The sequence below is a fragment of the Rhinichthys klamathensis genome, unplaced genomic scaffold (genome assembly GCF_029890125.1).
Source record: "Rhinichthys klamathensis goyatoka isolate OS25496 unplaced genomic scaffold, OSU_Roscu_1.1 h1tg000275l_1, whole genome shotgun sequence".
NCBI lineage: Eukaryota > Metazoa > Chordata > Actinopteri > Cypriniformes > Leuciscidae > Rhinichthys > Rhinichthys klamathensis.
Genome location: NW_026606794.1, coordinates 268,072 through 294,445, shown reverse-complemented (window position 1 = coordinate 294,445; position 26,374 = coordinate 268,072). Strand labels below are relative to the sequence as shown.

Here is a 26,374-nt window from a genome sequence, read left to right as displayed (position 1 = left end):
TATATATACAGTATGTATATAAATTTCGATTCAATTAGGTGAGCACATGCAGCATATGATTCTAAAGAAGCATGCCAACTTTTATCAAGATCGGACCATAGTTGGCGCTATAACTGTTAAAACGCTTAAAAAAACATATATTTCCTGAGTAAATTGCCTGTGTTGGCTGTAAATGGTCTTTTTCCATTTTGATCTCATGCGCTTAAAGGCCTTAAAACGCTTGAACCCTGGTTTCAGCTATATTTATTATTATTATTATCATTAAAAACAGTGCTGCTTAATATTTTTGTGGAAACCGTGATACATTTTTTTAGTACTTTTGAAGAATAGTAAGACATTTATATGAAATTTATTTTGTAAAATTATAAAAGTATTTACTGTCACTTTTGATACATTTAATCCAATCTTGCTGAATAAATGGATTTTCTAGTATTTTTTTAAATGTCGTGCTGTCACAGCGGTACATTTCTATATTATATATGCATTTATTTTAACACTATGCATCAGTTGCATTTGTATTGGCTGCAGACCATTGCTTGTGTGAGTGCAAGTTCTGTTCTGGTGAGGTTACTTTTCCGGTAGGGATTCTGTATTCTTTAAGGTTTTCCCCTGTCAGCAACAGCATGAGAGTGCCTGTCAAAGTTGCAGCCCAACTGCTTGCTGGGAGACCCATCTGCACAGGTAAAAGGGATACAAACAAACACTGGATGAATATGAAACCCATGTGCTCGACAGAGTGTACATGTGTGTGTGTGTGTGTGTGTCTACTCACAACTCCTAGCAGGTTGCTCAAGGCAATGTCTGTGTAAGCTGAAAGTAAGGCTGCAGAGGGAATATATAATTTAGTTGTAGAACAATAAAACAACACTACAAAGGTTGTATATGTGCATTACTCACCACTTGCAATAGATAAGAGATGTGTTCTCCAACTAAATAAGAAAAATGCCCCCACGACCATGCAACCCAGAGCACCATTAAACCCTGAGAGGCCTGAGTACAGAAAGCTGTACTGCACCGACATATACATGCCTGCAGGGGGAAACAGAGAGAATTATTGACATTTATTGACCATCACATTATACTAAGGCCCTGTCCCAAATGGCACACATCATATGCACTTACGGTCTTGTGGACTTACATTGGCTGCAGAGTGTGCATGATCGAGAAGTCCAGGAGGGGTGTCCCATTTGTCATTTTCAGGAGTTCACACGTACATGAAATCAGATATAGTAATTTATGCGTATTTGGCGTGCTGTCCGGGAGAGGGCTATCAAACCACACCCTAATCCTACCTATAACCCTATCATTAAACTTAACTCCACCTATCATGTCCAGAGAGGTGGAGCTGGACGTCATTTGGCTCTAAGCAGCTTTTGCAGCAGACTCTGACAGTCAAAGCAGCGTTACGTTGCGAAAGTGCAGATTTAGGAAAATGGTTTAGGATGCCATTTGGGACAAGGCCTAACAGTCCACACTTTATTGCCAAGAACAACCCGCTTTGACAGGTTCTTTTTTGTTTTACGTGCCATTTTCGGCTATCTGAAATATTACCACAATAATAGACTGGCATGGAACAAATCATATAGACTGAATTTGCAAGTGCTGCAGGGATGACATATTGGGACAAAACCTTTCGAAGTGAACTTTTTTGCACTTCCTATTACATCATCACAAAGTCAATGGGTTTTTGGTTAAATGCCTGATGTTAGATGTTAACAAGCTCAAGATATTTTCCCATTTTATTATATGACATAAAATGCATCAGTAATACCTCTTTGAGATTTTTTAAAAGCTTTTACTTGTCTTGAAAAAGGCGGTTGCTGACAAGTGCTTACATGGGACTACAGAGTTTTGTCAGGGACAATACACATCATCACACCAAACAGGTAAACTCATCTACTCATTTGTGCGCACCTCTTTCATTATGTTTATAATCACACTCTTTCAAACTATTAAAACTCAAACTATCAGGGGAAATGTTTTGAGAAAGTCTGAAAGAGTTGTAGGAAGCTTCATGGTGGTGACATTGAAGTCACGCGACAGCGGTGTAGTTCGTTTAGGCTATAGGCCTACCGTTCTGTCAATTGTATTTAGGCTTCAAAATTCATAAAAGTTGTGTACATTTGTGAAGATTATCATGATGAAGAAAACTGTACTCAACTGTTTCAAACTGTATTTTACAACATTGTTGTCACATTACCTCATAACATTGTATTTAATACGGGCTACACAATTATTGACACCCTTGGTAAATATGAGCAAAACTGACTGTGCAAATTGTGTTTTTACAATTTCTCCTCTTAGTTTTTAATTAAAATATTCACAAAAATCTAACCTTTAATTAAAGTCAAATAGTTGAAAGAACAAAATACTTATCATTAAACTTTTTTTTTCTTCTTTCTGATGCATTCCACAACTATTGGCACCCCTTCATTTAATACTTTGTGCAACCTCTCTTTGCAAAGATAACGGCTCTGGATCTTCTCCTATAATGCATAAAGGTTAATGAATATATGGCAAGAGATCAGAGACCATCCATATACAGAACCTCTTCAGATTCAGAGGTCCATGCTTGTGGACCCTTTTCTTCAGCTCATCCTACAGGTTTTTTATGGGGTTTGGCTGAGGGGACTGCTATATGTCCATGGCAAAACCTTCCTTCTGAGCTCAGTGAACCATGGATATATGGATCAATGTCATGTGCTTACATACAGAAAATATGCACTTATTAATATACTGCAGAAATACAGGTCCTTCTAAAAAAAATAGCATATTGTGATAAAGTTCATTATTTTCCATAATGTAATGATAAAAATTAAACTTTCATATATTTTAGATTCATTGCACACCAACTGAAATATTTCAGGTCTTTTATTGTTTTAATACGGATGATTTTGGCATACAGCTCATGAAAACCCAAAATTCCTGTCTCAAAAAAATCCGACCAATAAAAGAAGTGTTTTTAATACAAAAAAAAAAGTCAACCTTCAAATAATTATGTTCAGTTATGCACTCAATAGTCAATACTTGGTCGGGAATCCTTTTGCAGAAATGACTGCTTCAATGCGGCGTGGCATGGAGGCAATCAGCCTGTGGCGCTGCTGAGGTGTTATGGAGGCCCAGGATGCTTCGATAGCGGCCTTAAGCTCATCCAGAGTGTTGGGTCTTGCGTCTCTCCACTTTCTCTTCACAATATCCCACAGATTCTCTATGGGGTTCAGGTCAGGAGAGTTGGCAGGCCAATTGAGCACAGTAATACCATGGTCAGTAAACCATTTACCAGTGGTTTTGGCACTGTGAGCAGGTGCCAGGTCGTGCTGAAAAATGAAATCTTCATCTCCATAAAGCTTTTCAGCAGATGGAAGCATGAAGTGCTCCAAAATCTCCTGATAGCTAGCTGCATTGACCCTGCCCTTGATAAAACACAGTGGACCAACACCAGCAGCTGACATGGCACCCCAGACCATCACTGACTGTGGGTACTTGACACAGGACTTCAGGCATTTTGGCATTTCCTTCTCCCCAGTCTTCCTCCAGACTCTGGCACCTTGATTTCCGAATGACATGCAAAACTGAGCAACAGTCCAGTGCTGCTTCTCTGTAGCCCAGGTCAGGCGCTTCTGCCGCTGTTTCTGGTTCAAAAGTGGCTTGACCTGGGGAATGCGGCACCTGTAGCCCATTTCCTGCACACGCCTGTGCACGGTGGCTCTGGATATTTTTACTCCAGACTCAGTCCACTGCTTCCGCAGGTCCCCCAAGGTCTGGAATCGGTGCTTCTCCACAATCTTCCTCAGGGTCCGGTCACCTCTTCTCGTTGTGCAGCGTTTTTTGCCACACTTTTTCCTTCCCACAGACTTCCCACTGAGGTGCCTTGATACAGCACTCTGGGAACAGCCTATTTGTTCAGAAATTTCTTTCTGTCTTACCCTCTTGCTTGAGGGTGTCAATGATGGCCTTCTGGACAGCAGTCAGGTCGGCAGTCTTACCCATGATTGCGGTTTTGAGTAATGAAACAGGCTGGGAGTTTTTAAAAGCCTCAGGAATCTTTTGCAGGTGTTTAGAGTTAATTAGTTGATTCAGATGATTAGGTTAATAGCTCGTTTAGAGATTCTTTTCATGATATGCTAATTTTTTGAGACAGGAATTTTGGGTTTTCATGAGCTGTATGCCAAAATCATCAGTATTAAAACAATAAAAGACCTGAAATATTTCAGTTGGTGTGCAATGAATCTAAAATATATGAAAGTTTAATTTTTATCATTACATTATGGAAAATAATGAACTTTATCACAATATGCTATTTTTTTTAAAAGGACCTGTAGTAAAGGTATGCTTTTCTGAACATGGCACATTTCCCTAAAATCTTGTATTCACGTTGCATTTACAGTATGCAAACATACAGTAAACCTGTTTGTTTGACACATATGTTCATATTTTCACGGCATAGAGGAGGTATTATGCATCTTATATGATGCATTTTGTATTTTTGATAGGTTCGGTTTTGATTTTTGGCGTATTTTTTAAAATAATTTTTGATATCTGGTGTGGACTTGGGTTCATGGTAGTTCTGTTTGTGATCTGAAGGTGGCAGTGTATATTCATTACAGAATATAGGTTTTAGTCTATAGTTGCTGTGCCCACATTCCTGTCCAAGCTTTCAGACTTCACTAACCACCCACCATTCCCTAGAGCTTTCTTTTATTGTAGCATCTTTCTTTTTCTCTCTAATGCTCTCTCTCTTTATACATTTTTTCGCAGCATGAATCTATTCGATAAACTCAAAAACATGTCTCTTGAGAGGTCTTATTTACAGTAGGCCTATCTAATATTTTATATATTTGCATGGCCACATGCTCACACTTGATAATTTATTTGTTTTTGTTTGCCTATTTAAACAGGCAAGGCTTTGGAATATATATTAATCAGCAATGTTATTTGAAAAAATAGATTTACTTAATGTCACAAGCATTTTTAGGGTATTAGCCTATCGTCTTACTGTCTGGATTCACTACTGAACAAGAAAGCTCTGACCCTGATTAGGTCTGACAAAAGATTAAAAAACACAAGTTCTCTGTCATTCAACAGTTAACCTTCAAAGAAAGCCTTGTTCAGCTTCCCCTCAATTTACCCTGTTTTATTTGTACAGATGCCTTCATAACATGGAATTGCTCTCAGGAGCTTTGCTCTCTCAGAAACCAAGAAATGTCAAAATCACCATTACTTTGTGTACCAGAACTGGCACCTTTCCTGTCTGTCTGTCTGTCTGTCTGTCTGTCTGTCTGTCTGTCTGTCTGTCTGTCTGTCTGTCTGTCTGTCTGTCTGTCTGTCTGTCTACCAACCAGCCAACCAATCTATCTATCTATCTATCTATCTATCTATCTATCTATCTATCTATCTATCTATCTATCTATCTATCTATCTATCTATCTATCTATCTATCTATCTATCTATCTATCTATCTATCTATCTATCTGTCTATCTGTCTATCTGTCTATCTGTCTATCTGTCTATTCGATCTGTCTGTCTATAACATTTTTTTTTGGTTGAATTTAGACATGTTGTCCAACAGTTACAAGATTACCATTCAACCGTTTGGGGGACAGTAAGATGTTTTTGTTTGGAAGAAAGAATTACAGGTTTTTTTTTTTAAATTCTCTTTGGTACTATTTTCACAAGTGTACATTTTCAAAACTCTTTGTACAAAAATCTAAACCTTATCACACTTGTAACACAGTCATTCTTTCAAAACCTGATCCCATGTATTCGTTACAGTTATACATTTTTAGTTCACATAATAATTTTTTCAAACACAAGATTATTGTAATATGTAATGAGAACATTTGGTTTAGTCAGCGAAACAACAGTATGGTCTTCTTTCAATTTAATTTTAATTTAAATCAACAGCAAACAATGCAAGATACATGTTTCAAATCACCCTTTGTTGCTGAAATAATTACAGTACAGTTGCCACATTAGAAAATACACTTACACTTCCTAACTTATGTTATTGAATTCATGATGTTTGTAATAGGTTTCTATCTAGTGTGTTATCAAAAGCTGTGATGAAGTTATGAAACTGCAATGTTTTGTGCTAGAACAAGAGTTTTGCTGGCAATTCAGTAAATGTTTTCACTGTGCCATATGACTGAATCTATATCGTAGTTGACCTTTACACAGATGAAGGGTGAGTTAAAGTAATGTGGCAGTCTCTGCATGGTAATCTGTTTACAGTATCACATACATACTGTAATGTAAAATGCTGTATTTAATGCCATCTGTCTCCCTTCTACTGATGCATCTCTGATCATTCTGATGTTATAGTCATTGACTGTTTCCTCTCCCTTGTACACTATCCTGCTCTATATCACAAATGGCACATTTCTCTCTCTCTCTCTCTCTCTCTCTCTCTCTCTCTCTCTCTCTCTCTCTCTCTCTCTCTCTCTCTCTCTCTCTTCTCTCTCTCTCTCTCTCTCTCTCTCTCTCTCTCTCTCTCTCTCCTCTTCTCTCTCTCTCTCTCTCTCTCACACACACACACACACACACGAGTGTGCACACACTTTGAACATATGGTGGTTATCTATAAAACACTTATGTAAAAAATAATTCATTACATTTGGTTATTCATATCGTAAATTGCAATACAAAGTTCTATAGGAAACGGTCCTATATAATCAATATCTATAGAAAGCTATGATTCATTGAATAAACATTAAGTTCAGTTCGATTAAATAATAGACACGTATTAAACTGAACGAGAAGAGATGCAAATCAAAAAGTTTGATAGTAAGAGCTTTATGAAAGGCAGTTACTTACTGTAAATACAATTTGTATATAGATGAAAGAGTTATTTTGTGTTGTGAAAAGGATACTTTGTGATTTTGTGTATTGTACTTACAACAATTGAAAATATGCTAAAATGTTTTAAAAAAAAAACTGCACTTTTGAAGATCTTTTGTGTAGACCTTACTTGTGAAAATAGTACCAAAGCGAATAAAAAAAAACCGCAATACCTTTATTCAACAAGGACACATAAAACTGATCAAATGTTCTTTTCATGAAAAAATTCTGGAAAAAAAACTTCACAGTTTACACAAAATACACAAATATATTAAGCAGCACAGCTGTTTTCAACATGATAATAATAATAATAATAAATGTTTCTTGAACACCAAATCAGAATATTAGATTTCTGAAGGATCATATATGACAGAAATTTACACAGGAATAAATTACATTACAATTTAAAAAAATATATATATATTTCACAGTACTACTGTTTTTACTGTATTTTTGATCAAATGAATGCAAACAAAAGAGTCAAAAACATTTTTTTTAAAAAAAATCTTACAGACCCCAAACATTTGAATGGTAGTATATATAAAATTAATAGAAAATAAAATGCTGTTTTGCGTTTTTTTGTTTCACATTTTGATATCCCTTGTTATCTTGCTGCGTTGCTGTGCCTGCGTTCAGTTCCTGTGGTTTAGTTTCCTGTTTACCTTAGTTTCTATAGCTACCCTTGTTCTTGTTAGTTTAACATGACAACTAATCACCTTCTCCTGTTCCTTGGTAGCCTGTTGTTACCCAGTGTATTTATATTCCTGTGTTTCAGTCTTTGTTTGTGGGTCATTGTCTTTACACCTCTATGTAAAGCTGTTGCGTCTCCTGTGTTTCCTGTCTTCATGTTTGAATTATTGCCATCGCCTTCCATTTTGGATTATGTTTCTGTGTCTATTGAATAAAGACTGCTTAGTAACAGATTTACAACTCTCCTTGCACCTGCTTCACCATTACAGATAATGACGAACATTCATAAAGTTCAGCACACCCTTTTATTGACCATTTGATGAAAATGAAAAAGCTTAATAAAAATTACTTTGAAGCATTTTTAAGCCTCAATTTCATTGAAAATGCCAAGTAATGTATGCAGGGGCATTGAAAAGAAAATGAGCCTCTACTGTGAGTGCATCTTTCTGACTGCTCTTTTTGGGACTCTTTATGTTTCGCTGTTTTGTAGTGAAGGACTCAGTATAGGATGCCAATAAAAGAGCTCTGAGATGAAAACCTAATAGCAGCAGCAGAAGGAAGGACACACCCAGAATTCTCTCCTTCTCTTTCCCATCTGAACAGCACAACAATGTAACCCAGGAGGGTCATACGTCTGTTCACTCTTTCTTTCTCTCACATATTTGTTTCTTTTTTATAAACAAATGTTTTTATGCGTTATATGAATCGGTTTGCATGGTTGTACAGATCTCCAGATTTCAAGCTGCTGCAAATTGGTAAACATCCATAGACGACTAAGTAATTGTAAAACAGATTGTGTTATGTGGAAAATGTAATGTTTAGTGTGTCACTGAAATAGTTTGACTTGACTTGAAGAATAGAAGCAAAAGACACACACACACACACACACGCACACACGCACACACACACACACACACACACACACACACACACACACACACACGATCTTGAGTGGAACAGGGAATCAGTGTCAGGGTAAGGGGTCTTCATTTCCAATGCAAATGCTGTGAATCAAAGCATGTTTTTTTCCCAGTGTTTTCATTACTCATACTCTCTTGAAGCAGTTATAATGCTACAATTTAGTGATATATGCTATCTATGCAATTCTATAACCTAAATTCAACATCTGTGACCCAGAATGGATTCATTTTATTCCTGTTTTCCATCTCACCATGGTTACGGGCTCCTGTTTGTGCATAAGTGCGGGATCATCAGTTGTGAACCCATGCTAACTTTAGTGGGTTGATACTATGAGTCATGTAGAGATGACAACATGAACAGCCTGTCTGCTAAACACCAGATCTCATTATCAGTGGACCACAATGCTGCGTAATAACGTTAGGGGTCCCTATGCTTCGATTCAGTGAAATCTCTAGACAAACAAATACATAAGCTTCCTTTGTTTGCACTATTCCACCATTCCACTACTACAACAAAATATTTGTTTGGTGTCGAAGGTCTTGACAATTAACTTAATTTGTTTCAACCTATAGATAAGACTTGATAGACTTTTGGCTGTTCATTTACATGACAACAGCGTTTTGGGGGCCTGAAAATGCAAACTTTTGAAAACGGGTTTCAAAGTGCACGTTTTTGAAAACGATACATTATCATATCAGTGTAAACTACAAAAACCCATATTTGCATATTTGTGAAAACGGTGACATCATGCACATGCATATTATGTGTCAGTCTATAGGCATGTGGTGTTTCTTTACAAAGTGACATCGCCAACTACTGGCCTGCCAGCATAATACAGTGTTTTTAGTCGTTTTCACGGATCCATGCAAGGGATCATCCGTATACGCAAAAAAAAAAAAAAAAAAACGCAAAGGAAAAACGTTTCGGTATTTAGTACATTGTTGTCATGTAAACGTACCCTTAATAGTTTAAAAAAGTTTTTAGGCCACCAAAATACCATTGTTGTGTAAATGGATGGCCAAAACTCATAAAAGGTTTTCCGTTTTAGTTGAAAATGGTGTCGGGTAAATGGCCCCTTTGTTTGCTTAAACCCTCCTCCTCCTCAATTGACTGAGCATAGATACATTTTTGAGTGCAATGCCTACATTTCACAATCAAGGACAGAACCAGTCTCCACCCTACATTTTTTTCGATAATCCGTTAAACTTTGATGTATGTCACAATATGGAAGAAAAGGTCTGTTGCTACTATTGTGACTTTTAATTCATATATTGAAGGGTTTTTTTTTATGTTTATTGTTAGAAAATATTAAAGGGGTCATATCCTCCTGAGACCCAGAAAAAAAAAGTTTTTTGAATTTAGTTTTTTTCCATGTCATCACACTGTTTAGAGCACAATAAACAAATGGTAAAAAAACACATATATAAAATAATATTTTATTCATACGTTATGCTATGTCCTCTGTAGTGGACGCCAGGACTAAGTTGTTTAAAAAATAAAATGACATGAAATTATATGTATAGGCAAAAACAATGGGATTTTTTTTCAATCACCAATAAATTTTGGGGTTTCAGGATTTTTTCAACCAAAATTTGTATAAAAATTATTCTCAACTATGTTATGAAAGAAATAATGGAATGAATTGATACACCATTTTACTTTTTGCAATATGTGGGTAAAATGGCCATAAATTAATATTCCCATTCAATGCAATGTATCTATACACTGTATCTAATTTGCACATTAATGTGTTCTTGGAGCAACATTTAATGAAAAAAGAAGTGTAACAATTGGAGTAATTATTGGCAACATTTTAATAATATCATCTAATATTTCATAGGAATATTGATGTATAATTTATCTCCATATTCACTTGTTGTGTCTCCCAGAATGCCTGATAAACATGATTTTAGTCCTGATGTCCTATACAGTGGACACGTTTGAAATCAATGCCCTGTTCTGTAACAGAAAGTATTTTTTTTTATTTGAAACCCCTTAACATTTTCCTGAGATGTTGTTTTATGAAATACAATTTGAAAAAGTAGTCCAATTTAAATATAATTAAAATATATTATCATATTTCCATAAGAATGCTACATTTGATCACTAAATTAATGTCAGACATTTTTAAAGACCAAGGAGAAGTTGTTTTCATGGTGAAACCTCCAAACATTTGGTATCTCTGAAAAGTCCTGAATGTGCTCTTTACAGGACACCCAGGTTGTGTCATGTGACATGTATGATGTCAGAGAAATTCACTAAAATATAATGTCCACTACAGTGGACAAAAGTCCATTCTTGGGTCCCAGGAGGATATAATGCCATTTTTGTACAAGTTAATATGAATGTTTAGGGTCTAAATGAAAACTTTGTAATATACTTTTATTAAAAATTCTCATTAGTATTTTAAGAAAACACTAATTTTACCTGGTCAAAAACAGCTCTGTTTTCAGCACGCCGTTTCAGTGCATATGCCTTTAAATGATAATGAGCTTCGCTCACTCCGCCCCTCTGTTCTGCTGATGTTTCGACACAACGCACGTGGGTGTTGCCTTGACAACAGTTGAGGGTATATTTTGGAGAGAGAATGGTAGAGGGAGTCTCTGAGGACACATCTGTGCAATCGTATCAGTTTGAACCGGAGTCGGACCGGAACAAGATGACGGCCTTAAAAAGGTTTGACAATTAAGGCTCGAACAGGACGTTTCTGAATGGTTGGTTAACATAATGTCACTTTGATCTATTTTTGTACTGGCAGAGAAGTGAAATACGAACGCTATGTGTTTACTGATGTATAGGTTAGTTCATTGACAGATTGACGTTACAACTAATGGTCATGAGAATTTTTTTTACGCGATTTGCAAAGATTAATATAAAGGTTAATAAAACTTTACACTTACTTCTTCTGGAGGAGCAGAGGGAACATAAATAAGTTAGTTGGTACCGATTCTTTTTTCAGGAGCAGCTTCTTAGCAAAACCAGCTCATACTGACCCTCGTTTATAAAGCAGTCTGGTGAGAAATGATTCGCGCAAACATGAACGCATTGACGTTGATCGTGGGGAATATTCCCTTCGAAAACAAAACTCAGCCACTGTGTCTTCAGCGGTTCGGATTTAGGAACATCAAAATGACTGGTGTGTTCATAATTACACCCAAGAACAGAACACCACAATCGCTTAGTGTTCTAAGCATTCTGCTCCAGCAGATCAACAATGACGGACTATGATGACTGACAGCTCGCTCAGTAGACGGGCTTTGGTGCGGGTCTGTGTTGAAACGCTGCTGTCAATCAACAATCGTGGGAGGGGCTTCCGAGCGCGTGACGTCACACGGTCGAACGGCTCGATTTGAGACGGGGAAAACATATAAGGAGATTAAAACAAAAACACTGGATGGATTTTTATCATTATATGATGGTTGTGTACAGGCACTGCCAACACACATTTCAGTACAATCAACTTGTAAAAGTGCATGTACCATTATATTACACAGACAGTACAGTTAGCGCATACAGACAGCAGCCATCTTGGAAAACAGTCTCGATCAATCGAACCACGAAGGTGAGCGAACAGTACGTGTAGATATTGAAGATAAGATAAATTATATTTATTTTTTTATTTTCTCTGTTGCGTTCAGTGCTTCTCTTATGCGCTCAGTGCTTTCTTCCGGAAACAACGGACCATATGAGATTCCAAGTCACAGTTCAGCTCACGTATCACCGTGTTCGTGGTTTGACTGATCGAGACTGTTTTCCAAGATGGGTCCTGTCTGTATGCGCTAGCTGTACTGTCTGTGTAAAGTATCTTCTTATTAAACTGTCTATACACTTACAAAGTTCTCAATGCTTCGATTTGCATGTAAGGACACTCATTATGCTGCCGTGTTAGTGTGGGGCTAATTTGAGCCTTGTTAATGGTATTAACTAGCGATCTCTTTTTGCTTACTCGATGCCCAATATACTAGCGTTATAAGCTAAACTGTTTTTAGAGATAAAACTCTTTACATTCGATTATCATGAAAACAAATCTCAGGGAACGATTTAGTCTGTACCAATGTGTTATTACACCCGAGGTTCATTTTGCACCGGAGTTGTCCTTTAAGCTTTATTTAGGCCCAAATACTGGTTACCACAGTTACCAATAATAAACATATAAATGAATAGGAAATAAACCAGCTCATATAATATTTATTTTCAGCTCACAAGGTTGATGGTCTACATGTTTAACATTATGTAGGATATAAGACCAGCAAACACAGCACATTGGCTTGATCTTGATTGTGAAGAACTCTGAAAGTTAAATCTTGTAAAGGAGTCTTTCTCTGTAGGCTTTTGTCTTGTAAAATACAGATGTAATTTCACACCGTAGTAAGAGAGAAATTCTACACCCGGGAGAAAAGAGTGAATCATTGATCAATGAAAAAAAGAGGATGGAATGGTAAGATGAGTGGAGGGATGAGAGTGTTATTGATTACGGGTGAGGATGTTCAGAGAATGTGTGTGAGGCACAGTCTTCAGATAACAGGTCTTAGGTAGTCTTACATTCAGGGCGGGATCATGGTTCCAGCAAAGCCCCTTGGCACGTCTTACCCCCCACCCCCCTCAAACTCGTGCTGCCCATGTAATCATACTTTAAGCGACGAGGGCGATTTTGCCCAATAAAATGAGAAGAATGAATTGAGAATGTCTTTTCAATTCCAATTCAATTACTCAATTTAAACTGGGGTAGGATGCGGAACTGCAATTCAAATTTGAATGCAAGGAAGAAGAATTCAAATGAATTGAAATTTAAAGAAATTCAACTGTACTTTTAAATCGAGAAAAGCAAAGTTTGTCAAGACAAGCTTTGAATGTGAAAGAGACCCAGGGGCCCTACAGAACTTGCACTGCACACTACTGTTCAAAAGTTTTAGCAAGATTTTATTATGTTTTTGAAAGAAGTCTCTAATGCTGACTAAGGCTGCATTTATTTTAATTTTAAAAATACAGTAAAACTGTAATTGTCACAGGAGGAGACGGACAGGTTTAGGTGCACACGGTGTTTATTAAAAGCATAGTGGTGGTGGAACAACAGGAACCAGATGATGGTGAGAGGATGGTGACTGGTAGAATGATGATGGTGACTTAGCAAGCGATGACTGAAGTGGATTCTCGGTGCAGGTGACGAGTGAACACGAAGACAGGCGATCTGGATCAGGATGACGGACAGGAGACTGGATACAGGACGAGACGATCTCAGGTGAGTAGATTGGTAAGGAGTCTGACATAAAGCAGTGTATACTGCAACAAGACCAGACAAGGAGTGAAAGGGGCATATGAAGGGTGTGTTGATGGAGTGCAGGTGCAACGAGTCAATACTCTGGTGATTGTGAACGAGTGGGCGGGTCCTGGTGATTGAGTGATGATTGGGGCTGTGACGGTGTGGCTGACTGTGACAGTACCCCCTCCTCCATGGCCGGCTCCTGACGGCCTCTGCAACGGGCTCGACCTTGGGGGGCTGGGCGGTCTTCATGGAACTGGGTGAGTAGCAACGGGTCCAGGATGTCATCCCGAGACACCCATGAGCGTTCTTCTGGACCATATCCCTCCCAGTCGATCAGGTACTCAAGGTGGCCGCCCCGCCGCCGTGAGTCGAGGATGGTATGGACTCGGTACACTAGGTCAGCGACATCTAGAGGAGGAGGTACTTCGTCCGTGGTAGGTTTTGTAGGGGAAGAGAACAGAGGTTAAGTGAAGGGTTTCAGGAGGGAGTTCCTACAACGCGTCAATTCATCCACTTCTCCCGAAATACATTAAAGTAAGTGGTTGGTGAAGTGTGAGAAGAACAGAGGAAATTTTATAGTTACGGAGAACCAGAGGGCAAATATTTCAACCGATAGCTGAGGCATTAAAGTGGCACTGAAATGAGGCACCGAAATCTGCATTTTGATTCGGTCCGGTTACATACCGGTGCCCGGTTTCGGTACCCAACCCTATCGTCGAGGGACCATTGGACTGGGCTGACTACCATGGCTGGTGGGAGAACTGGTTCTGGAGGAAAGGTTTCAGGTTCAGGATGATACAGACGGAAAAAGACATCTGCCTTGCAATTCTTGGTACCGGGTCGGTAGGTCACGGTGAAATCGAACTGTGTGAAGAATAGCGCCCAACGGGCTAGTCGTGGGTTGAGCTGCTTGGCCTCTCGAAGATACTCTAGGTTCCGGTGATCTGTGATGACCTCGAAGCTGTGATGAGCTCCCTCCAGCCAGTGTCTCCATTCCTCCAAGGTGAGCTTGATGGCGAGCAACTCACGATTTCTGATGTCGTAGTTCTGCTCTGCCGGGGACAGCTTCTTGGAATAGAAGGCGCATGGATGGAATCGAGGAGGCTCACCCTGCTACTGGAATAGCACCGCTTCAACCCCGGTGGTAGACGCATCGACTTCGACCACGAATGGGAGTTCTGGATTGGGGTGCACCAGGATTGGAGCGGTCGTGAAGGCATCCTTCAGATGTTGGAAGGCTTCGGTGGCCAAGGGGTTCCAGGACAGAGACTTGGGCCGGTTCCTGAGGAGTGAGGTGAGCTGAGGATTCTGAACTGTAATTCTGGATGAATCTGTGATAGAAGTTGGCGAAGGCTAGGAGTTCCTTGATGGTGACAGGTTGGGGCCAGTTGTGGATGGTGTCCACCTTCCTTTGGTCCATCTGGATACCTTGTTGAATACCTTGTTGTTGGTCGATGATGTACCCGAGGAACTGGACAGATGGTGTGTGGAACTCGCACTTCTCCAACTTGAGACAGAGGTGGTGTTCTCTCAGCTTCTTGAGGACCTGCGTTATGTGGTATTCGGCCAGGTTCCGGGAGTAGATCAGGATATCGTCGATGACGAAGCGTTGGAGGAACTCCCGGAACACCTCATTCATGTAGCCTTGGAATACGGAGGGTGAGTTGGACAGGCCATACAGCATTACCTGGTACTCATAGTGGCCTACCGGAGTGATGAACGCCGTCTTCCATTCGTCACCCTCGCGTATCCGAATGAGGTTATAGGCGCTCCGCAGGTCCAGCTTGAAGAAGATGCGAGTCCCATGGAGCTGTTCCAATGTGGCAGGGACCAGAGGAAGAGGAAAACTGTATTTAACAGTCTGTGCGTTAAGGGCCCGGTAGTCGATACACGACCACAAGCCTCCTGAATGGCCTTCTGTTCCAGGATGGACAGTGGGTAGACTTTACCCTTAGGTGGCGTCGCCCCAGGCAGCAGGTCGATAGCGCAGTCCCATGGCCGATGAGGTGGTAGACGGGTCGCCAAACGTTTGCTGAATACATCCTGGAATGCCCGGTACTCTGGAGGAATTTCAGTTTTACTCTCAGTCTCTGGGCTTTCGACGGAGGTGGAGTTCAACTGGAGACTGGATGAAGATTTCGAGAGATGTCGACAGGTCCGACGTGTACACGGTTTGATCACAGATGACAGACAGTTCTGGAAGCAGGAATCACTCCATTGTAGAATCTCTCCAGAGTTCCAATTGATGGTGGGTTCGTGCTGGGTCATCCAGGGGCGTCCCAGGATGATGTCAGCGGTGGATCTTTCCAGAACGAGATCTCCTCATGCAGTCAGCTGACACGTAGCGTGACTGTGGGGGAGAAGTGGTGGACACGACCACGGTCCAGCGGCTTGCAGAGGATGGTGTGAATGGTGAACAGTGTTTCCTCTGGAGGTTGAGTCTTTGGAGAAGTTGAAGTTCCCTGCAGACCCGGAGTCAATGAACGCTTGCACTGAAACGAGAAGTTTTGGGGTTAGAATTTGGACAGGTGTGCAAGTGAGAGGTGTAACTTTGGGCAGAAACTGGATTGTGCTCACCGCTGGGCGTGGTGGTCGTATCAGGCAGTTGGTGATGTGACCTTTTTCCCCACAATACAGACACAACTGCTGTGTTAGTCTTCTTTGATGCTCAGCGTTGGACAGATGGTAAGTGTCTTCCTGCATGGGTTCTGGTGCTGGAAGGGTGACAGATGGAGAGATGGGCAAATGATGCGAAGCGGGTTGATCCAATATGTGGGCTGAAAGAGTTTGAGAGATACGCACAGCTTTCTGAAGGAAACTCTCCTAACCGACAGTGTCGTCATAAATGACCATCTGGGGGCGCACTTCCGGGTTCCAACCCTGGCGAAAGGCTGTCAACAGGGCCGTCTCATTCCAGCCGCTAGATGCTGCCAACGTGCGGAACTGCAGAGCATAAGCATTTATAGAAGTATAACCATGGCGGAGGTTGAACAGCTGATCAAGGACGGATAATTCTGATGCGGTTTGACCGAAGACTTCCTTGAAGTGACTGATGAAGGATGCCAATGAAGTCGTGACCGGGCCGTTGGCGTGCCAGATGGATTGTGCCCAATGGAGTGCGCGTCCAGATAGCAGGGAAATCATGAAGGCGATACGTGCCAGTTCGGTGGAGAAAAGCTGTGGTTGCATTTCAAAATATAGTGAACGTTGTAGAAGGCACCCACTGCAATCCTCCGCCTCACCGTTGTATGTTGCTGGTCGGGCCATGGGACTGGCGGAGGCGCGGGTGGTGCAGAGGGGAGTTTGCTGAACCGCCTGCACAGGTTCGGCAAACTGATCCGGTGGACGCTCCCCGCTGGTTCCAACAGGACTCTGCATGAAGGTCTGATCTTCTGTCACAAACACAGGAGGAGACAGATTGGTTTAGGTGCACACAGTGTTTATTAAAAGCAGAGTGGTGGTGGAACAACGGGAACCAGATGATGGTGAGAGGATGGTGACTGGTACAATGATGAAGGTGACTTAGCTGACAATGATTGAAGTGGATTCTCTCTGCAGGTGACGAGTGAACACGAAGACAGGCGATCTGGATCAGGATGACAGACGGAAGACGGACAGGAGACTGGATACAGGAAGCGACGATCTCAGGTGAGTAGATTTGTTAGGGAGTCTAACATAAGCAGTGTATACAGCAACAAGACCAGACAAGGAGTGAAAGGGGCATATAAAGGGTGTGTTGATGGAGTGCAGGTGCAACGAGTCAGTACTCTGGTGATTGTGAACGAGTGGGCGGGTCCTGGTGATTGAGTGATGATTGGTGCTGTGACGTGTGGCTGACTCTGTGACAGTAATATTGTGAAGTATTATTACAGTTTAAAACAACTGTTTTCTTATAAAATATATTTTAAAAATATATATATATATTTTAAAAATACTTATATTTTAAAAAGCAGTTTTCAGAAGCCATTACTCCAGTCTTTAGTGTCACGTGATCCTTCAGAAATCATTCCAATATGCTGATTTATATGCATTATTTGAAATGCAGCCTGAGACTTTTTGGCTCAATCCCAATTCACCCCTTGCCCCTACCCCTTGGCCCTACCCCTCCGTTTTGCACGTTCACGTCTAGGGGTAGGGTGTCCCGATTCTTGTTGCGATAGAGGAGTATGGCGAAGGGGTATGGCTACATAGCCCTCAAAACGGAGATCTTTCAGAGGCACACTCCAAAAGGAGGGCTACGAGAAAGTTCCCAGAATGCATCGCGAATCACCAGTGAGATGGCTTCGCAAACGGTTAAAGAAAGTCACAAATGTAAGTATTTTCTTCGTAAAATGTACGATAACCATGGTTGTAATGCTATGGTCGTATCCTACATACAAAAAAATGTATTCAGCATTCGCAGGCGTTGAAGACGTCTCTATTTTCTTGTCCGAGTTGCGGCAGACAAGTGCAGAAAGATGCATACAGCCCATATGACAGAGATTGCCACAGCAGAAGACGGCATCGTTGGCATCGTTGATGACGTATCGGTTTCATGAATGGTTGTTCCATTTCGTAGGGGAATATTTCAACCCCTTGGCCCTTGTAACTCTGTTTTAAGGGCCAAGGGGTACACTCGAAAACAAGGGGATTGAGCCTAAAGGCCCCTGACAGTCAGAGGCCCCATCCATAATCCAGCATTGCTTTCTCTCATTCTTTCTATCTGTCTTCAATCCTGCAGCATTCTGAACCATTCCCGAATTAAATGTCAATGTTCTGCTGACACACAGACAGGATAAGAGAAGAGGAAAAAGCCAGAAATGGCCTTTTCCTTTCTAAAATCAACCCCCTCACTACTATGGCGAATAACAGACAGCTGCCTTACACCCTCACACATGGATATACTGCAGAGTCTCCAATAAGACCAAAGACTCTCTGATGCTCCTTTATGGAATATTACATGAGGGCTTTGAAGTTTGTGAGTGTGAATCACGCAGGGGATGAAACAGTGAGTGGGTGCTGTGCTGGGGACGAGGTATCTTACATCAGTCTCTTCTACACCACACACACACACAAACACACACACACAGTCTACCCCTACCTCTGTAGTGTCTTTGAGTCTGCGATGACTCATATGTCTCTGTACAGCTGTGTACTATATAAAATATAAAAGAGAAAGAGAGTATGTGTGTGTGTGTGTGTGTGTGTGAATGAAAAAGAGAATGAGTGACAGGGTAAAAACACCTTCACGGTCTTGAGGTGGCAAACGCAGCAGTAAAACTGGCTAATTATCAAGCAGCAGACGCAAATGATCATCTTATCATAGTGGGCGTTTGAGGGAATCTGTTTGGAGCCTGCTTCGACTGAGTAAAACACAGCTACACAGCCAGAATATTCAGCACAAAACCCTAGACAGGATTTAACCACCAATGTTTGATTTGTTCCATCCATGCAAGTATCTTTTTTACTTGATACTGGCAAATCCTTTTTAAACACCATACAGACAAAGAATATATATTGCTAAGATGTGTCTCTTTCATAGCTCAAAAGCATTGTCAATAATGTATCAAATCTGAAATTAAAATAGAAACAAATGAGAAAATTGTTGGCATGCAGAAACCGCTATAAAATCAGTTTGGATAGTATTTTCCCGATAATGTGGTTTTGTATATTTTGATATTTTTTTTAAATAATATTTAGATCTTGCAGACTGGTATCTTGAAAAATCAATCTCGATTTGGTCTCCATTCAGTCTCATTCCTGTCCAGGAGAAACTTTTGAGATATTATTTGAGACCTTCAAAATAATAACCCTGCAAAAATAGTTTTCTTATTTCTTTTTGACTTACCTGCCACAGTGCTAATGACAGATCCCAGGAGGGCATGGACGGCCAGAATGGGTGAGAAGAGAAAAACAGCACCCAAGATAAGCAGAGATGGGCCTAGAGTGTCACATGCAAAGATCTGCCCCACGCCAAGCACCACCCCCTGCAGGAGCTGATGGAAAATATAAAATATTTTTCTTTCATGCTCTATTTCCTCATATAGAAGCTGGAAGCTGAGGACATGTATTTTTCATAGTCATTATCTAAATTATCTTAAATGTGTATCCCTGCTAACGGTTGTTTTGTCAACTTTTGGAAGTATGCAAGCATAGATACAAATTTATATTTATACTGATATCTCCCATATTAGGTCAGTTGCATTAGTCATTTGCTGACTCTGGCGAGATATAATATGAGCTAATTTTAAATGCCTATTTTAATGGGCTTTTAACTCTGCTTCTTTTACATTGAATATTTATGAAAGTGGGAGATAAAAACAGATACAAAATAAATATAAAAGTTATTTTCCATTATTTCTTTCTGCTCTATGCACCAGTCATTACTGGATCAAGCTGTCTCCATGGAGATGTGATAAAAGCACCAGATACAATTTAGAGCATAAATATGTCGGCTATAAACAGCCCATAATAGTCAGTTGCTACAGTGTGCCAGAGAGTGGATCAGCCCATCACAACCTAATGCCATGCAACAGACCAGAGTAATGCAATAAATACAATCATCATCATGACATAAAAGATCTAAACACACACACACACACACACACACCTCAGGATAGATGCAAAATGGAAGGATGATGAAGGTAGATTGAGGAAGGAATCTGCATTGTGTGTGCAGATAAAGGAGGTTAAAGAGGCAAAACAGGAAGATGACAAATACAAAAGTCAGAGAGAGCTACAGGGAATGAGAGGCAGAATATACAATAAAACCTAATCAAAAAGATGACAGGATATTTTAAAAGCATGAATGGCAAATCATTTGCTTTTGCCTTTTCACATCACTCTCTCATGTTGCTTCCATTCTGTTTCATCCTCTCACCTGTGGAACATGTAGTTGGGTGTGGTTGGTGCTCTCTGGCGCCCCTGGTGGCTGGGCAGGATAGTTTGGAAAATAGGGGTTAGAAGTGCCAGTACAGGCCAAATACAACACGATGACTGTGTTAAAGGGGAAGACGCTAACTGGTAAATCCCAGCGTTCCAGAACAGGAGCCAAACTGCTGGAAAGAAAAGTTCTAAGACAGGAGAGAAAAAGGGTTGTTTGGGTTTGGGAGGGTCAGCAATTATTTGTATATGTGAATATGTGACAGAAAAATCTATTTGGTATCAATTAATTTGCTCTTACGTTGTAGCTCCACCGAGACACACAGGCAGCAGAAGCCACCAGTACCAATCTCCAGCAGAGCTGAACACTCCCATCAGCAGAGCCACCAGCATTCCATTAAAACCATGAAGGCCACTGGAAACCTCCTCCCTGCAGTCACACACACAGGGTAGGATCACATGTGAGATTGGAAAATGCACTCTGTAGGCAAGGGCGTGGTTAGCTGGTGCCTGCTTACATCACAGGGCACCACAACTTCCAATAGGAAGATTCAACTGCAGTAGTCACCGTTCAACCTGAAGAGGGCAGCACTCAGACGTCTTTACGCCATATATTGTAGAATTAAAACACTTTATACTCAGATGTCAAAAAAATTACTTGAATCAATGAACAGCATTAATAAAGCCTCAGTCTTACAGATCATTAACTAAAAAAAGTTGTTTTAGGGTTTAGTTACCCTTTAATTCATCAGTAAAAAACACCTCGACCAGTTCAAGTCCGAATCCAGAACGAATGACTCTTATTACGGGCCGGTTCTATTTAGTGAATCAGTAACATACAGCAGCCTAGAGCGGGAGTGCATTTTGATTCCCGAGCGAATATCTCGTATGTCTGATTCTTTTTAGTTAATCAGTAACAAACATCGCGACCAGTGAAGTCCGATTCCCGCGTGAATGACACTTATGAGCCATTTCTTTTTAGTGAATCAACAACATCAAAAAGTGTGTGTGAACACAGGCTTCAAGAATTATTTTTTTTTGGTACCTGTTTGTTAAAAATCAGTTGTCAAAACATCACTCATCTAGACTGCAGCTGTAAAAGCATTTTTCCCCTCTGAGGTTTGTTTTTTTAGTTGTGCATCTGTTTATTCTTGTAATTGCTTGCGCTTTTGTGCATTCTGTTGTGTATAATATGCATAGGCTACTATATGGTTTTTATTTGTTTTTTGTTTTTGCTATAGGCATGTCCTTTGTGTTTTATTCATGCATGTTTTGGTCTATGTGTATGCTTTTGTGCATGTGTGGGTGTGTAATTCCTCACCAGTCCTGTCCCAGCATTATAGCTGTGAGGGTGGAGGCCAAAAGGCCGAGCATCCCCAGCATAGCCTGCCAGGGACTCTCCAGCAGCAATGCTGCCAGAATCAGAGCTCCACTCAGGGGGTTGTTTAGCAGAATCACCCGTGAGATCCCACGTAAACACCACTCAGAGAGCTGCAGCAGGAAGGATTTATCTGGGAGAGAATGTAGGAGAAGAGGGAAAGAGATGGAGAGAGATACATAGAGCGTTAAAGGGATAGTTCGCCAAAAAGAAAATTTCTGTCATCATATTTCAAACCTATAGCTTTCTTTTTTCTGTGGAATACAAAAAATGTTTAGCAGTATATCTGTCAATGTCATTGTCAATATGTATTAGATATTGCAGGTCTCTTCACAAAGAATGTGGATGTGCCACAAAAAAGCACCACAAAAGCATCAAAGCCTCAAATGTAGACAATTCATGCAATATGTTCCACACCTTCTGAAATTTTGCCTTGAAAAGCTTACTTGACAGCCATGGTCACCGTTCACTTTCATACTTTCATTGGTTAGATACATTTTTATTCCACTGAAAAAAGAAAGTCATTTCCATGTTCTCTTCCTGTTTAGTTCAGTCTCTCCTTGTTGTCGTATTAGTTTTTATAGTTACCGTCATTAATTACACTTGTCTTTACAGTAACTATCATTGATTTCTCTGTGTATTTAAGCTTGTGCTTTTTAGTTGTTCTTGGCTAGTCGTTGTTTTGTGGTGGATCGTTCCTAGATGTTCCTGTCTAGTCATGTGGAGTCTTGTCATTAAAAGCATGCGTGCAAGTGGATTCTCTCTCTGCCTCGTCTCTCAGCAAACATAACAGACATGAGGCTGTGTAAATGACATGAGGTTGTGTAAATTTCCTTTTTTGAGTGAGCTATTGCTAGCTATGCATGAAATTCACATAAATCCATGCATTCACACAACCCTCTGATCAGTGTTGGGGGAAACGCATTAAGTAACTTGAGTTACCTAGTAAAGTAATGCATTACTTTTAAAATTTACAACAAAATATCTGTTACTTTTTCAAAAAAGTAACGCAAGTTACTTTGTTTTACCATTTATTGACTCCTTTTAAATAATACATAAACTTTAACTACATTTATCAACAAAAATGATGTGTGCAATGTGCATCCATGCAAATTTGATAGTTCAGCATAGTTTTCTTAGTTTAAGTAATTGTATCATGCTTTTTATTTTCAGAAAAAAACAATATTTTCATATAAGCTGTGAACTTATAAACTCCTTTACTTTTACATTCAAAAGTACTGGTACATTATATTGAGCTAAATGTTGTGTACTGTAGGATGGTGGTCTCTTACCCTGTATGTGAGTGTGTAATTGTTTCATTTCTCCAGTGCAGTACAGCAGGGCACCGATGACACGCTGTTTTAGGCCTCCGGGCTGCTGTGGTGTGTTTTTTTCCAAAATCCACATGTTTCCAGTTGAAATCATGCATCTACTAGGGAATTTCAGACTGAACTCTCTGATAATCGCACTTCCACTTCCTTACTTCCACTGTCCTCGCCCCTTTTTCTCACCCTCTCCCCAGTCTTTTTCTTCTAGACATTGTGATTTCTGTTCTCTCTCTACTTCCCCTGTTCTCTCTTGACATGTGAAGGTTAATGTTATATCTTTTTTAACTCATGTTCTGCACATTTGCCCTGGCTGGGCAGATCCGGGCAAAGTTAATCTGTAGCATCTTCTGTCTTCCTCAATCATTCACATTTCTGTTACCCTTTCTGTTACATTTTGTTACACAAATTACCATGTGAAAGAACGGTGTACTGCATTAATTATGTTTTTTGTCATCTATCACTTCAAATCAAATCAAATCAATTTTCTCCTTTTTTATTTTTATCTGTTAAGCTGTTAAGCTATTTTATAGGCATCATTTCGAAATAGATAACGCAAAACGAATGATGTAATACACAACATAGCTCCTCTTTAAAAATGAATAGACATTAAAAAGTAAAAGAACAGAATTAGAACTACACCTGTGTATTTGCATTATGTAATCAGCAGGCAAGAGGGTTCAGTGTTTGGGCATGTCTGTTGCATAATAAAAGAGTGTTGGCTGAACAAAAAGAGATTTACTTTCAACGTAAAAGGGGTCGGAGAGAAAGCAATTTGTAGTCTAACTGAGTCTGTCCACAAATGTTGTAAACCTGTTTCTGTTTGGAGCTGAGGGAGGTGGGGTTTGACAGACAGACAGACAGACAGACAGATAGATAGATAGATAGATAGATAGATAGATAGATAGATAGATAGATAGATAGATAGATAGATAGATAGATAGATAGATAGATAGATAGATAGATAGATAGATAGATAGACAGACAGACAGACAGATAGACAGACAGACAGAGAGACAGACAGACAGACACAGAGAGAGAGATAGATAGACAGACAGACAGACAGACAGACAGACAGACAGACAGAGAGATAGATAGATAGATAGATAGATAGATAGATAGATAGATAGATAGATAGATAGATAGATAGATAGATAGATAGATAGATAGATAGACAGACAGATAGACAGACAGACAGAGAGACAGACAGACAGACACAGAGAGAGAGATAGATAGATAGACAGACAGACAGACAGACAGACAGACAGACAGACAGACAGACAGACAGACAGACAGACACAGAGAGAGATAGATAGATAGATAGATAGATAGATAGATAGATAGATAGATAGATAGATAGATAGATAGATAGATAGATAGATAGATATTATTAAATAGATGACTTAGTGATGTTGAATCATAGAGTGCCAGCAGAAACCAGACAGAAATACAAAGACACCCACATAAGCACAGAGAGGGAAAGCAAAGGTAATTGTCCAGCCCTTCCCTTCTGATAATGTTTACGGGATATTTGTGAATTGCATAAAAATGTGCTCTACTGTGGCCTTGACAATCACAATCTGTTTGTACAGCCAAAGAAAACCAACTCACAGTCAGGCCTGCATGAAAATAAAGTAGGTGTATAATTTTTAGGCATGCATGTGAATGATATGTTTTCCCCAAACAGCTTTCATTTCTGCATATATGTAATATCAAATAAGCAAATATATGCTGGTGTGCGCAGAGTTGTTATCCAGTCTCTCTCGTTCCCTCCCTTTCTTACAACTTTTTTTTAAATCTTTTTTTCAGTCATCCATTTTTCAGTAAGTGCATATGTGTGTGGGTTGAGGCAACCCAGAAGCACACACGCCCTACCATTGATTGATAGTCACCCTGACTCAAAGTCTCAGAGGTCTCACTGATGAAGAGATGGATGGAGTGAAATGGGGAGAAGAGAAATCAGAGTATGCAATATCGAGTAGAAAATGCTAGAGAAAACAAGGCGATAAATGTGAATGTGATATATTGAGGCTAGTATGCATTTTGCACATGCTAATGATGGCTCACTGTTCTGTGTATATGGGTGTGTGAAGCCTTTTTGAATGACACAGAGGACATTGTGATCTTGCGATTTGGGTGCCATTATCCTTGCATGGACAAAACTGGTCGATGCTTGCTCATTTACAACGTCTCACACACACACACACACACACACACACACACACACACACACACACACACACACACACACACACACACACACACACACACACACACACACACACACACACACACACACACACACACACACACACACACACACACACACACACACACTAATTAAGGATGCACAGACTGTCTGGCCAGTTGTAGATTGTTAGCTCCGCATGTGGACTCAATTATCTGGCTGTGTAGTGCAGTGGCCTCGTGATCTGTGCACCAATTCACCCCACCCACAGAGCTCTGATCTGGGTAAAGCTGCCGTGGCCTCTGTTGAAGCTGGATGTGTTATTTTCTTAAAGGGACAGTTCACCCAAAAATGAAAATTCTGTCATTTTACTTACCCTCTCTTCATTCCAACCCCATATGACTTTCTTTCTTCTTTGGAACACAAAAGAAGATATTTTTAAAATGTCTCAGTGGTTTTTATTATTATTCATACAATGAAAGTCAACTTGGTCCATTGTTGCTTTGGACATTGCATATTACTGATTATGATTGCATAATACTTTCTTGTTTAACAGGTTATTTGAGTGATAAAGTATGTTTACAAACTGTTTAATACATACAAGGTAATACAAATTAAATATGAATTAAAACTAAATTAATTAAATAAAATGAAATCCATAAACCGATCCCATGATGGGAAACACTATGAAGTGCCTGAAAGAACCCTTTAAAGTTCTATATAGAACCCTTTCTTCTAAGAGTGTACAGTCCTTATGCGGCAGAGAAACAAGCGCGCAGCCATCTTTAGAATTTTGTGTTTTGTGTAGCTGTGTATATTTCTATGGCATCACTGTTGGAGAGAAATTTGCTCGTGAAGTGGATTTACCCATTGTAGAGTTAATGTAAGCGGATGTCATAACAAATCACAGT

The 26,374-nt window shown here is 40.0% G+C and overlaps 1 protein-coding gene across 1 annotated transcript; it reads right to left on the bottom strand.

The window, feature by feature from the left end:
• Positions 1 to 228: 228 nt before the first annotated feature.
• si:dkey-183c6.7 (urea transporter 2) lies at positions 229 to 23,513 on the bottom strand. Its single transcript, XM_056268690.1, has 8 exons — positions 23,243 to 23,513; positions 21,894 to 22,083; positions 20,874 to 21,002; positions 20,571 to 20,763; positions 19,539 to 19,686; positions 898 to 1,029; positions 773 to 822; positions 229 to 673 (listed from the first exon to the last, which is right to left on the bottom strand). The coding sequence occupies exons 1-8, from the start codon at positions 23,373 to 23,375 to the stop codon at positions 497 to 499; spliced, it is 1,152 nt and encodes a 383-aa protein (XP_056124665.1). The 5' UTR covers positions 23,376 to 23,513; the 3' UTR covers positions 229 to 496.
• Between the last annotated feature and the right edge of the window lie 2,861 nt (positions 23,514 to 26,374).

What these genes read in the sequence shown, in the direction of transcription:
- si:dkey-183c6.7 (XM_056268690.1), bottom strand. Translation starts at nt 23,375, where the DNA reads ATGATTTCAACTGGAAACATGTGGATTTTGGAAAAAAACACACCACAG. An exon ending in ATTACACACTCACATACAGG is followed by an intron (nt 22,084 to 23,242) that starts GTAAGAGACCAC and finishes ATTCTCTCCCAG; the next exon opens with ATAAATCCTTCCTGCTGCAG. An exon ending in TGAGCAACCTGCTAGGAGTT is followed by an intron (nt 674 to 772) that starts GTGAGTAGACAC and finishes TTACCTGTGCAG; the next exon opens with ATGGGTCTCCCAGCAAGCAG.